This window comes from Gopherus flavomarginatus, chromosome 1 (assembly GCF_025201925.1).
Source record: "Gopherus flavomarginatus isolate rGopFla2 chromosome 1, rGopFla2.mat.asm, whole genome shotgun sequence".
NCBI lineage: Eukaryota > Metazoa > Chordata > Testudines > Testudinidae > Gopherus > Gopherus flavomarginatus.
Genome location: NC_066617.1, coordinates 220,572,937 through 220,586,750, shown reverse-complemented (window position 1 = coordinate 220,586,750; position 13,814 = coordinate 220,572,937). Strand labels below are relative to the sequence as shown.

Below are 13,814 nucleotides of genomic sequence, written 5' to 3'. Positions count from 1 at the left end.
GTATACAAGGTGTACCCTTTGGAGCATGCTGACAGAGGATCATATTCTCTGCTGTAGCATGGCATAACTGAGAGTTAAAATAAGCGTTTTAGCCTGTGTCCTGTACTTCTTTTCATTTAAACTACATTGAGGGCCTGGCTTAAAGTCATAACAGGCAAATGTATTTTTAGCTCTCCTTGCAAGAGATATAAGAGTTCAAACAATTTGAATATTTTCTGTTCTGATCCACTTGGAGCTATTGGTCTATTTGTACAGACTTAGCAAACTAAACAGCTTCATTATTTTGCTCATATACACTTTGCTTCCTCCAGTCTAACTAACTAGACTTGTCTGTATGTATAAAGAGAAGAGAGCCTAGTAGGCCTATGCATTTAAAATAAATTATTTTTAAATAGGAAGAATTGTGTGCATGTGCAGTAAATATTTATTTTCAGTCACAGTTGATCTTTTGTTTAAAAGGAAGTTAACTGTAGATCAGCAAGGTTTAAAAATAGTGTATTTGAATAGCAGAAACACAAATGTCTTATTTATATACTTTATTTTGCGTTTTTACAATGTAGAGACCCACGTGGCTTATTTTGAGCTTTTTGTTTTAAAAAAATACAAAAGGCAAGCTGTGAGTCTGAAGCAGCACAGTGGCCATAAATTTCTGAAATAGTGTTTCTGAAACACTGACCCAAACCCTTAATGACTCGAACACTTTTCTAATGATCTGAAAATAATTTGTTTCAATTCAGTCTGTTGCTCATACTGTTCAATGCTACGTTTTTTTCCCATGGTCTTTAAAGACTGTGTGTGGCCTGCACTTGTCAGAAAGTTTTATGGTAAAAATCTGGAACATATCTGAAAGTGAGTTTGATGAGCTACCGCTTAAGTGGATAGTACAGCACTTGAAGGAGGGCCCTGGCTGGAAAACCCAGTTACAAGTCAGTACTTTATAAAAACAAATTTATACAAATAGGTAAATTTTTAACAAGCTTAATAAGAAAACTCTTCAGTTTTAATTGCAGTACTGATTCCTGACCATACATGGGACACCTACAACAATATGAAATTTGACATTAGAAAGCAAGTTAATACTTTGCCCACTTCTACTTATGATTATTATTTTTCAAAATGTTGGGTTTATTTGTTTAAAAATGCTTTCTTCAGTAACCTAAGTGCATATCTAAACTCACATGCTTGGAACCAATGTCAGTTTTAGTGGGTGGGGAGGAATTAAGATTAAGTCTCGTCAGCTCTCACATGACATCTGCAGGAATAAAAGCCTGGGAAAACAGAATCCCTGAATCACTCTGACCTTCAGATCATGTTCCTCCTCTTCTTTTCAAGTTGTCATGAGGTGAGGGTTCACTAACTAAAGACAAACTTTAAAAATATAGCTGAAGTGTTGAAAAGAAATTAAGGCAGGCATGCACAGATGGGCTTTTAATGTATTATTTACACAGTAGGCTTCAGGGGCAAAAATATAAAATTGAAACTGGTTAACAAACTCGAAGGAATTTTTTTTTCCTTTTATTAGAAGAGACTTCCCTCTTAAAACAGTCACATTTGGTCATATTCTTATTTACAGCAGTGTAACCCCACTGACTCATTTGCGTCTTGATGATTGCGTTGGAGCTGCAGTGTCAATTAGAAGATAATTTACTTAATTTAACAATTAAGGGTTAAATTTCCTGTCTTGTATGCAGTGAATCAGCACCAGGCAACAACACAGTTGTTAATCATGTGCCTTCTGGGCAACCTTGTGATGCTGTACCAGGGTTTTTCAAATAGGGGTTGCCACTTGTGTAGGGAAAGCCCCTGGTGAGCTGGGCCGGTATGTTTACCTGCCCCGTCTGCAGGCCTGGATGATCACAGCTCCCTATTGGCCAAGGTTTGCGGCCAGTAAGTCTCTTGGCCCGCCGCCGCTTCCAGCAGCTTCCATTGGGCCAGTGGGAGCTGCGATCGGCCGGACCTGTGGACGGGCAAGGTAACACACCAGCCTGGCCCACCAGGGGCTTTCCCTACACAAGCAGCAACCCCAGTTTGAGAAACCCTGTGCTAGAGCTACTGCAGGGGGAGAAGAATCTCTCTCCTTGCTAGTACAGTATCTGGAGCACTACTGCAGCAAGGACATTTATACAGAAGCTGCCAAATTGGAAATTGTCCTTAATTTAGTAACTTCATCACTGCGTTTCATTGAACCAGAAATCAAACAGGAATCACTTAATTAACAACACCTAAAGACCTCAGAGTATGACCTTTTGCTCCAGGGGAAAAAAAGACTAATGGTGCATCTAATAAACAGTGTTTTCATTGTAACTTATGCAGCATGCTGAGTCTTGGTGCTGTAGTCTCATTAGATTTATTTTTTTAAGCTTAGCTGTTTGACTTGTCACTTGATGTGAGATCTCTAACGAAATATAAAATAAAATAAAACCTTGCGTGCTGTTTGAAGTTGCACTAATTAGTTCTTGTAGTGATTTTCTTATTTTGATGAAAATTGGCATTCTTTCCTTAGAGTTGGAACTGAAGCAACATCTCTGCATGGTGCATTGTGCTGTCCCAGTTGCTTCCTCTGAAAGATAGTATAAAATAGAGGGGTTAGCTGCATCTAGTTAAGATCCCACAAAAGATGGCATTAGCCCTGCTGATGAGGCCATGTTCCAAAACATGTCATATAATTCTGCCTACCTAAATTCCTGTGCTATTGCTCATGGATGAGACATTCTTCCTCAACTTTTGTCTCTTAAATTGGTGTGTGTTCTGGTGGCTACTGCATTCAACCACAGAGATGGCTATGAAATTGCAAACTAGTACAGATGGCATAATAGCACCCACTACAGAAATGCAGAAAAATCTGTGCAAATTGGCTCAGTTAGGATTTTAACTGTGGAAAAGCTAATCCTCATTTCAAGAAAATGAAGCTAAGAGCATCTCATTTCATCCCCTCCATGTGGTGTTAAAGACTTTTGCCCATCTTGTGTGTTGTCTCCTCTCCCCCACCACACAACAGGAGACACAGCCCAAGCTCTGTGGCATAGTGAGTTACAGTAGTATAGTGGAGTCCATCATACGTGCATTTAACTTATGCAAATTCAACTATATGCGCGCAGCAAAAAAAAAAAAGGGAAATAACGATTCCGCCCACCATTCCACTCAATGAGTGTATGCCCCGGAGTGAGCGTGAGATGGGAGACATGAATCTGATGGTCCCTCAGTCTGTCTCAGTTCCCAGGTGTGTCTCATAGTGTGAGCATCTCACTGCACTGAGTGTGGTTCTAATGTTTAAAGATACTGTCAGAGGTGAAAGTAAGCCGGTACAGTCCGGTATGGCATACCGGCAAGAGCTGGTACGCCATGCCGGACCAGATCAGACCAGCTTCCACAGGCTGGCGATTTAAAGGGCCCGGGCCTCCCTGCAGCAACTGGAGCCCTGGGCCCTTTAAATCACTGCAGGAACCCTGTCACCGCTACCCTAGGGCTCTGGCAGCTGGGCTCTGGCAGTGCGTTAAAGGGCCTGGGGCTCTGGCTGCGGGGATTCCCGGGATCTTTAAAGCGCTGCCTGAGCCTGGCTCCCTGCAGCGGCCAGTGCCCCAGGCCCTTTAAATCACTGCTGGAGCCCTGCAGCCAGTACCCTAGGGCTCTGGCAGCAGGGCTCAGGAGGCAATTTAAAAGGTCCGGGGCTCCAGCCGCTGCAGGGATCCCCGGGCCCTTTAAATCGCCAGCCTGGGGAAGCCGATCCAGTCTGGCATCGCGTACCGGCTCTTGCCGATACATCGTACCAGCTTACTTTCACCTCTGAGTATACTGTGCTTTATGGGTGATTTTACGGGATTTTCAAGGATAATTTTGACACTATGCGATTTTCGCCTTACACTTTGACTTTAGAACCTAACCCCCGTGTAAGATGCGACTCCGCTGTATATATTTGCCATGTGAAACATCTCGTTATAGCCTCATTTTTGTAAATTGGCTAAGAGCTAGTAAAAAATATGGCATATTCCTTTCATAGCATAACTGCATGATTCCATGTTATAAAGATGTGTTTTATGGTACATTCTGTACTTCTGATGTATAATCTTTTCTGTTTAAGGAATTGACAAATGAGGCTACTTAATGGATTACCGGAATTCAGCCTGTTTGGTTTATATGGGAAGAGAGAAGAATACAGTTATCTCCCAATATGATGTCACTGTTTGTATGATTAGTTAATTTATAAACTCATCTGTTGTCTGACCTAGAAAGACATCCAAGACGATGGATTTCTAACCTGAAATGAGGAAACTAAACTTCCCTCAACCCCCCCCCCCATACAATTATACCTGTCTTTTCTCCTCTCTGATTCCCCACCACTACCTTTTAAGTAGCCTTTCAGGGTCTATAGGTCCTAACTTTGAGGACATGCCATAAATAGAAGTTGTAGCCTTTCTAATTGTTGGTACTTTATTATAATGCACTATAGTAAGTCATAAAACAGTAAAATTATTTCCCAGCTACTGTGAATTACTGTAGTTATATTTCTATGGTTTCTAAAAGCATTTTTGGTTCAGTAGCCATTGGATTGAAACATCTCTATTGGTATAGGTTTTTTTTGTTTTTATTTTTTAACACTAACTCAGTGTATAATCCGTACCGGACACTTTAATATCTGCTGGTAATGTCAGCATTAAATGAGGTTTGTTTTATTGTCTCTTGCATACATTCATGGGATGATCATTGATAAGAACTATTTAAGACACTAAATCGTAACTGTCTCTTTTGGAAGGGGGCAGGCAAAATCAACTTTTTTGTAAAGGCCATTTTTGTACTTTTGCATTGTTTTGAAAGCTAGATTTTACACTGTCCACAGTGGAGCCTGGTAGTCCTTAATAGCCAGTAGCCCTTACAGTTAAAAGGATGTATTGACCCTTGTTGTCCAGTGCTGCATTTGGTCTTTTCTCATCCCAGTTTAGGATACTACATGATGCACAAAACTTTAGAAAGATGCAGCTATTGCTGTTTACAAAACAGGATCCACTCTAAATAAGTTGTTCTCCCTCATCACTTTCTGTTCTTGATTACATTTAGTGTATCTTAAGGACCAAAAGCTGCTTCTGAATTTGTATCACCATGTTTTTACTTCACAGTGAGCTTGTTTTGTGTCTTGAATTGTGGTGATTGCAAGCCCAAATCAAAGCTTTGGGATACACAAACTTGAGTATCCAAAACTAGTCAATTAAGGTCTAAGCCACAAATTTAGAAATTGCTTTCAGTCCACTTAAAAGTTTAGACCCTGTATATCTGAACAAATAGTCATCTAATGTGATTATAGGTTCTTCTCACTTTTCCTGTTTGCATAGTGACAATCTGACAGTAGCAGCATAAATTATTTAAAAGTTTATTTGATAGGGCAGAGAAAATAGGCAAAATGATACTAATGTTACAGTGACACTGAGGAGGAGGGTCAGTGTGGGAACTCTCCTGTCATTTATTTTGAATGTTTCTCATAGATGCACTAGGAACTAAAGGGAGTGCTTTTGTGTTCAAAAGATCTCTCCTGGTCTGCTTTGTGCAAAAGCAGTCATTCTTTAAAAAAGCTTTATTTCTCCCATAAACTGTAAAGGAGGAGCTAAGTAGAGAATATGAAGTATTGGAGCTGCATAAAAGTTCAGGTCTGAACATGTGTTTAATATAAACTGCCTTTTTATTATCAAGTGCAATGAAGTCTGAAAACCTCTGCTTTTTAAATGTTCACTGAGGAATATATTTTCCCATTGGTGCTTGTATAACTGATATTCATGGGAGTCTGATGCACTGGTGGAAATATATAACCTCCCTTCATACCCATAATCTGTTCACTCAGTCCTTAGGTCACTTGAATGTACTTTGTCCACACTAACTTCTGTAAATACCTAGTCTTTGAATATGTGTAGCAATGAAGGTTTCTGGTTTTCAGTATGTATTCAGGTGTATCTGTAGAAGTATACTGAAGGAGTGTCATCAGTAAATAATGGTAAAACAACAAAGCTGCTCAGCTTTACACAATTCTTAATCTTCATACCCTTTGACTTACTCTCTTCAACCTCACATCTATACTACAGGGACTACATTGGCATAGCTACGGTGTAGTTATGCCATCTTAATTCTGTACTGTGGCTGCAGCCTGCTCCAATAAAAGTTTTTCCATTGGTATAGGAACAGCACCTTGCCAGGTGATGGTATCTTGGTTGATGGAAGCATGCTTTTGTTGACCTAGCTGCATCTACACAGGGAATTAGGTCGGCATGGCTACATCGCTTTTGGGAGGTGAGTTTTTCACATCCTTGAGCAATGCAGCTATGTTGAGCTAACCACCAGTGTAGGCCAGACAAACACCAGGAACCAATGTTGTGCTAATAGCCCTTGGAGGAGGACACTGATAAAGGGTGGTGCATACTCTAGAAAATGGGGTTTCTGAATAGTTATTTGCCAAAATTACTTCCCAGGTGGTTATTTTCTCCAGAATAATGCTGAAACAGGAAACCTGTAATAAGTAGTGAACTGGAAATCATTAATTTCATTATGTTGCCTTTTACACTGGTGTATCTCTTTTGCAAACAGTATTGATTCTGCTGGTTTTCTGACAAATCAAACCTGTTGTGAGATGATGCTGTTCCAATTGCAGTTTGTGAGTAAATGACTAACTTATTTTTTGTGAGATTCAAATTACTGTTACAGATATTTTTTTAAAAACTGTTACTTCAACACCATTGTTAATTTTCTACCAAATAGCTTATATTAACTGTAAATAACTTGAAAACCTCTTCAAATAAATTGTGTGAATAGAAGTTGACTCTTTTTTCTATAAGTTGCCAGATTTATAAATTCTTACTCGAGAAACACATTGACATTGAAATACCATGAATAAATTGGCTTAAAAATTTCTCAGTTCTTGCTTGCAGATATGTATTTGCAGAGGAAAACGTGAATGAAAACTTAACATGCAGTATACCATATGTACAGTGTATTACTATCTAAATCACCCCCCATTTATTCAGCTCTTGATAAAATCTTATTTTCCAAAGTTCGGTTAATTGGTTTTGCCGCTTGCTCTCACTTGGGTTGATCGGTGGCATTTTCAGTTGTAAGGATCAGATTTGAAAGTGCTTTGATATTTTTCTGTTTCTGGGTTATTGAAGGAAATAAGACTATCGTACGTTGAGGAGCCATGGCAGTGGGGGTTGGGGGGGAGAGGTGGGGCCGGACCAGTAAAACAATGAAAGGACTATGGTTTGAGGATATTGTCGAAGGGTAGATCAGTAGGGGGTGCGGCTGCATGGTGCTAAAATCTAGCTGTCTTATAGAGAGGTTGCCTATGTGTGGTGACTCTCTTATTCTCTGAGTGTACATTGTCTCCAAAGGCACACTATGGGTATATGGCCACTACATACTTTACTTCAATGTAAATTGCTGTCTTCTATCTGTTTATGGATCAGAGTAGTAACTGGTGCATGCAAGTCTCTTGCCATTACATTCAGACCCCCATCTGTATCACAAATCCATGTCTGGGACTTGCTGCAAAATCCATCTTTCACACACAATTGTGCCTAGAATACCAACTTCCATTCAATTAAAAAAATTTTAAAAGCCCTTATGGCCATGAGTCTGTAGAACATTGGCTCTGTTCTGCATCAAAATGGGTGAATTGTCTTTAGGTATCAAACTTAACAAAAATGAATGACCACTTCACTACTGATCATTTTAGCAGAAACTTCCAGCAGATGGGCTTACTCCACGATATCAAGCTGTTTTCCATTCCTCTGCAGGTATCCAACGCCCCAGTGGCCTCTTCTTAACAGCCAAGATTCCAGCTGTGCCCCAGAGAGCTGGCATTAGGAAAAACATAAATCACTAGTATATCAAAACCTAAAAATAGTGATGCTAGCACAAAATCAAACTCGATATAAAAATAAATATGCCTCTTGTACTGACTTATTCTGAAAGGAAGCTGTCAGAACTCCCAGTCTGCTGGAGCAAGGTGCTGTAAAATTCACATATTTAAAGTTAGGCTTCCAAATAAAGAGACCCTGCTTTGCAAGGACACTGCAAATTTTGGACTAGGTATTTTTTTTTCAGTACCCAAATCTGCAAATTTTGGCCATGGTCCTTCTGCATAGAAAATAATGAATCTCTTTCTCATTGAGAAACAAACATACAATGAGATTTAATAAATTCAGGGTGATTGTTTTCCTTTTTTATTCAGTATGAAAGGAATATTTAGCCCAGTGATGCACAAACTTTTCCTGTTGCACCTACCTCTTACCAATAATGGAATCTGTCTGTGTGCCCCCCTCCCACCCCCAGTTGGCTCAGCAGAGGAGCTTGTGCTGAGGGCAGAACTGGGGATGGTGGAGAGTAGGGCTAGAGGCAGAGCTGGCCTGGGAGCAGAGAGGGAGTGAGAGCAGTGCTGGGCTAGGGGTGGAGTGGAGCTGTGGTTGGGGCCAGAGCAGAGCTGGGGGCAGAGTGGGACTGGGTGGTGCTTCTACCCTGCTGCGTGGCCCTTAGATGTTCCTCTGGGCCCTCACAGTTGGGACCACTGATTTAGCCTGATGGAAATACAAATCATACTGGGGCAAAAGGCTGGCGAATTGCTAGCAGCCCTGCTGACTACAGGAAAATTGGAAAATTTTGCTAGCAGAACTACGGAATAGGATACTTCCCCACGTGGTCCTGAGGGAACAACCAGTGAATTTTGTCAATAGTCAAGTCTTGCACACCTCAGAATATGTGAGTGATCCTAACTGTATGAAAAGTTCTGTGGAGGGGATTAATTTACCCACAGTAACTGAATGGATCTTGAAGATGATGCAGGCCTATCTTTGATGTGAAGAGATTAAAGCAACTATTAAAATGCTAAATATAGGTTAAATCCTCTGGGAGGATGGCCTGCGTGCTGTTTCACAAGGCTGCTTCTGATAAGATAGCTTATTCTGCAGTCATTTATGCAGAGAAAGTGCCCATTGACTTCAGTAGAAGTTTGCCTGCATTTGTGTACTGCAGGTTGCGCCAGGTAGTATTAGAGGCTGAGGAAAAGAAAACATTAGTTCACTGTTTTGTAGAAAGCACTTGGCCCTTCCATGGCAGCATTCATCCAAGGATCTCAAAATATTTTTGCCATTTTATTGTTTGCCTTTTTAGAAAGGGGTTTTGATGTTTAGCTGTTGACAAGGAGTTAACTAGTCAGTTGTTGGTTAGGAATTGCCATACTGGATCAGACTTATGATCCACCAAGTCCAGAGGTTCCCAAACTTGGTTTGTGGCTTGTTCAGGGTAAACCCTGGGTGGGCCGCGAGACGCTTTGTTTACCTGAGCGTCCGAAGGTAAATCTGCTTGCAGGTCCCAGTGGCTGGGAACTGCGAACCATGGCCATTGGGAGCTGCGAGTGCCTGTATCTGTGGACGCACAGGTAAACAAAGCGTCTCGGGGCCTGCCCGGGGTTTACCCTGAAGAAGATGCGAACTAAGTTTGGGAACCCCTGACCTAGTCTGATATCCTGTCTCCCACAATGACCAAGATCACCCATCTCAGAGAGAGGCTCAAAGAATCCAGCTGTAGACAGATGTGGGATAATCTGCTCCCCATGAAGGCCTCATCCTAATTGTTTTAAGACCTGAAGCATGAGTCTTTATCTCTAGCAGAAATTTAATAAGACTATCCAGAGTATGTGGATAACTTAAGAAACATCCAATCCCTTTTTGAATCTTGCTAAGTCTTGGCCTAAGTGACATCCTGGAATAGTGAGCTCCAGAGTCTGATTCCGTGTTGTGTGAAAAAGTGCTTCCTTTTGTAAGTCTCTACAATTTGCCATCTTTCAACTTCATGGACTGTCTTTGTTCTTGTGTTATGAGATGGGGAGAACAAAAGTTCTCCTACTTTCTCAGTACTATTCAAATTTTTTTAATATATTTTTACCATGTCCCCTCTCATCTCCTCTCTAAGGTAAACAGCCCAAACTTTTGCAGTCTCTCACTATGATTTTTTTCCATGTGCCTAATCATTTTTGTCATCCTTTTCTGAACACCTCTTTAATTCTACACTATCCTTTTTGAGATGGGATGGCCAGTATTCTATATTACAGTGTGTTATGAACTGAGCATAATGGTATGTTTTCAATATTAATCCCAACCGTGTGGGTATGTTTGTGGTCTCCAAAAGTTGACCTAGTATTAAATCTTTTCTAATAGCGTGTGTCATCAGAAACTGTAAAACACTTTACATACTTAAGCCTCTTATTTTAATAAATTATGACAGATCATTATAAGAAATTATTCCATGTGAGTGTTGAGTGGTTTGTTTGGAAGGCTGATCTAATAAGTTTCATTTATTTTTTCCCCATATGCTTACAGGTCAAATAGAATGCAAATGTGGGCTTGTCTACACCCTAAATTGGTTTGAAATCAGTTAAGTTAGTGCAATGCCCTCTAATGTGGACACAATTATATCGGTGTAAAGGTGCCTTGTACTTGTGTAGCTTATTCCTATAAATTTAGGGGAATTCTGTTCCCTTAGCTGTGTGCATTAATACAGTCATTACATATGTGCCCACATTTTTTTTTCCCCACATGACCTCTGCCTTAACTAGTGCTTAGGCTGGATGGTGATCACTTAAGTAACTGTTCCATATTTTAGTTTTAAACTCATTGCTCAGTGAATGGCCTATGATTTAGTGCACACTGTTCAGTCTACATGTTTCCTCTTACTGGCCTGCCTCATATCTCCTTTTCATTGCAGTCAGGTGGATTCCTCTTTGCTGTGTGGATGCAAGCAGTGGGTCATTGAAAGCACATGGGGGTGGGGAGGAGAGACTCAGTGCTCTCTGTTCTGTTGCCCAATCCCACACTAGCCTGCAGCAGCTACTAGTGGGGAAGTCCATGCTCCAGTCCTGGGCTGTAGGGAGCATGCTCATTTGCTCTGGGAGGATGGCACATATATAGTCTGGCCAACACTAGCATCTATCAGAGGCTTGAGTATGCACAGTGATGACAGAATCTTCAGAGATATTAATGGCTAAGCTAAGCGTCTACTGAGCATGTGCTAACTGTGATTTTTTTTTTAAAGGCTTATATCTTGGCTTCATTTTTGCACATTTTCACAAAAATAGCAAAATGCACATCCTTGACCTAAAGTTCACCTCTGCTAAGTTTCAAGTCCCTACTCGCAAATGGGGGAATGCTAGTTTCTCAAAGGGTTGCTAGCATTTTTTTTTTTTAAATGGGAAACATATTTTCCCCTGGTCTTAGTCTCAGAAACAGCTGAATTGTTTTGGCCAGAAGTTTCCAAAACAAATTTAGCCTGAGCAAGAAAATGAACATAGAAAACATCACCTCAAATGGTTCAAGTTGGTAAAATTATAAGCAACATAAAACAGGGTCTTACAATGGAAAGTGTCAGACAACCTTAATTATGCAGTGCACCTATCCAGCCTATAATAAATTAATCATCTAGTTCTATTCACAGTGGCAGTAGGGGGAGAGGATAGTAAGATATGGTCCTTAAGCGGTTGGACACTTGAATTGGCAGTGAGTTGTATGACAGTTACAGTTTTTTGAGTGTGTGGGTGTAATCCTTTGCTGTTTAATGGCCATTACAGCTCATATCAGTCAAGGGAATTGTGTGTATATATTGTAGATATGAATAAAAGCGGCTGTGTTTATGGTCACTTACTTCTTTCCTAACAACAAGATAACTCCCACTTAGTAGCCAGACCTCTTGCTGGTTTCCAGTCCATTCCTGTTACTACAGGATTATCTCTTTCTTCCAGCCCCATTTGTTACATGCAATCCGTTTTCTTCATTTCTACCAGGTGTGAATATTAACTCGAGAAGTAGGATTCATTACAGCTTTATTTCAACTTCTGTGTTTAAACAGAAACCCTGTTGCAGACTATACAAGTGAAACTTCAGGAATATGCCAGCGGAGCACTGTAAGAGGCTCACAGCTGTGCCAGTGCACTTTGGGAATGTCCTGTTGGAATGAAAAGGAATTCTGATAGAGTACTAGTGTTCCTTGCAAGGCACTCTAAAATTACATCTCGCCAAACAGAACACCGGCTTCCCTAGGCTACAGCATCCCAAACCATTCTTCTATATCTCATCCTCAATTACTCACAAAATCCCTCCCCAAACCCAGGATGAGTTTCATTGTGAGATCCTCTAAGAACCTTAGAAGCACATTAGTACTAAATTAGCCAAAGCAAGAGACTCAGGTAGGTTAGTCATGCCCCTGGAGACCTAAAATCACCTACAGACTAGGAAACTAAGGCATAGAGTTTGTGACCCCCAAGCTTGCTCAGCCTCACATAATTTCCCAGGCTCAGTGCTGTCAGGGCATGGTTCTGAGTCTGCCTAGCTGAGCTGAAGTGCTGGGTGCCTGTCTCTTAGGATTAGGGTGAGACCAGATGTCTCGATTTTATAGGGACAGTCCTGATATTTGGGGCTTTTTCTTATATAGGCTCCCACCCTCTATCCCAATTTTTCACACTTGCTGTCTGCTCACCCTACTTAAGGTCTACCCATTCTTGGCCCTCGTGGCCCACTCGTATCTCTTTGAGCCAATGTTATGCCATCCTCAGTTCCCCATGGTGGTTACAATACTGTGTGCTTGTGGTGTGGGCCAAGCATGTCTGCTCTTGGTTCCCAGCCTGCACCCTGCCTGGTCTTAATATCCTATGTGTTTCTGCCATTCACCAAGCCTTCCCGTTCTTAGCTCCTGGTCCCTGTTGTTGCCTGTGTCTACATTGCAAAGAAACGCTTGTGGCAGCCGCTCTGAGTCTGGGACTACAGACCTGGTTGCTCTATGGTGCTAAAAATAGCCATAACAATGTTCCTGCTTGTGCTCTAAAATCCAGCGAGAGTGTTGGGTTTCAGAGCCCGTGCTTCAGCCCAAGTAGGAACATCTACCCAGCTATTTTCGGTGCCATAGTATGAACCATATGAGCCCAAGTCTGCAGACCTGGGCTCTGAGATTGCTGCTTTAGACTATTGCAGTGTAGACATACCTGGTGATTTGTCGATGGCATATTCTGAGCTTGCCTCATCTCGGCCCTTACAGTTTGCCTGTATCATGCATGAAGCTGTCCTCAGTCCCTACTGTGTATCAGCCCTGGCATGCCTGGGGCATGCACTAAGCCTGTCCATTTGCAGCTCCACCCCCGCTAATAGATTTGTGTGACTATGCCTTGCATCCAACAAGTTCATAATCAGCTGCACACCCAAGTCTAACACAGTCTGTAGTATAGGCCACACTGTTCTCCATGCCCAGTCTCATTCTGTGTCTGTGGCATGTAGCAAGCATGCCTATTCTTGGGTGCCTGCTCCGGTCCCAGCTCCCTGGTCCTGTGATATGCCCCACACCTGCCTGTTTTCCACTCCCCATCTTGCAGCTCTGGGTGACTAAATCGTGCACCTACCCAGTCCATTCTCAGCTACATGTCTCAGTCTCAGCATGGACCAAACCAAGCTGCTCTTAGCTGACAGCCCCAGTTGAAACGGTGTGCCTCTGGCATGCAGCAAGTATGCCCATTCCTAGATGCCACAGCCAAACCTCATCACTATGTGTTTGGGCCATGCATTGAGCCTGCCTGTTCTGGGCCTACACTGAGCCTGCCTCATCTCAGCCAGGGCTGGTTATCAGCCCCATGCACTGAGCTTTCACCTCAGCTTCCCAGTGTATATCAGCATTGAGTGTCTGGGGTGTGCACTGAACCTGCCCATTATTAGCTACATGGGCCAGTCCCAGCAAGATGTGTCTACAGCGAGGACCAAGTCCATCCATTTTCATTGTAGATAGTTATCTGAAAACATCTGCTCAGT

General features: G+C 41.8%; 2 protein-coding genes across 4 annotated transcripts in view; one reads left to right on the top strand and one right to left on the bottom strand.

The window, feature by feature from the left end:
• TASL (TLR adaptor interacting with endolysosomal SLC15A4) overlaps positions 1–2,513 on the bottom strand; it is a 94,346-nt gene extending 91,833 nt beyond the window's left edge. Inside the window, exon 1 of the mRNA XM_050936714.1 lies at positions 2,423–2,513. The gene's annotated coding sequence lies outside the window, so the exon portion shown is untranslated. The remainder of the gene's footprint in view (positions 1–2,422) is intronic.
• GK (glycerol kinase) overlaps positions 1–6,791 on the top strand; it is a 49,801-nt gene extending 43,010 nt beyond the window's left edge. For 2 of the 3 annotated variants that reach the window (XM_050936588.1, XM_050936589.1), the window contains one exon: positions 4,079–6,791. In XM_050936588.1, the coding sequence (XP_050792545.1) occupies positions 4,079–4,092 (14 nt within the window). In that variant the 3' untranslated portion in view covers positions 4,093–6,791. Of the gene's footprint in view, positions 1–2,503; positions 2,571–4,078 lie in introns of all 3 variants that reach the window. The other variant, XM_050936587.1, reaches the window with a different exon arrangement.
• Positions 6,792–13,814: the final 7,023 nt, after the last annotated feature.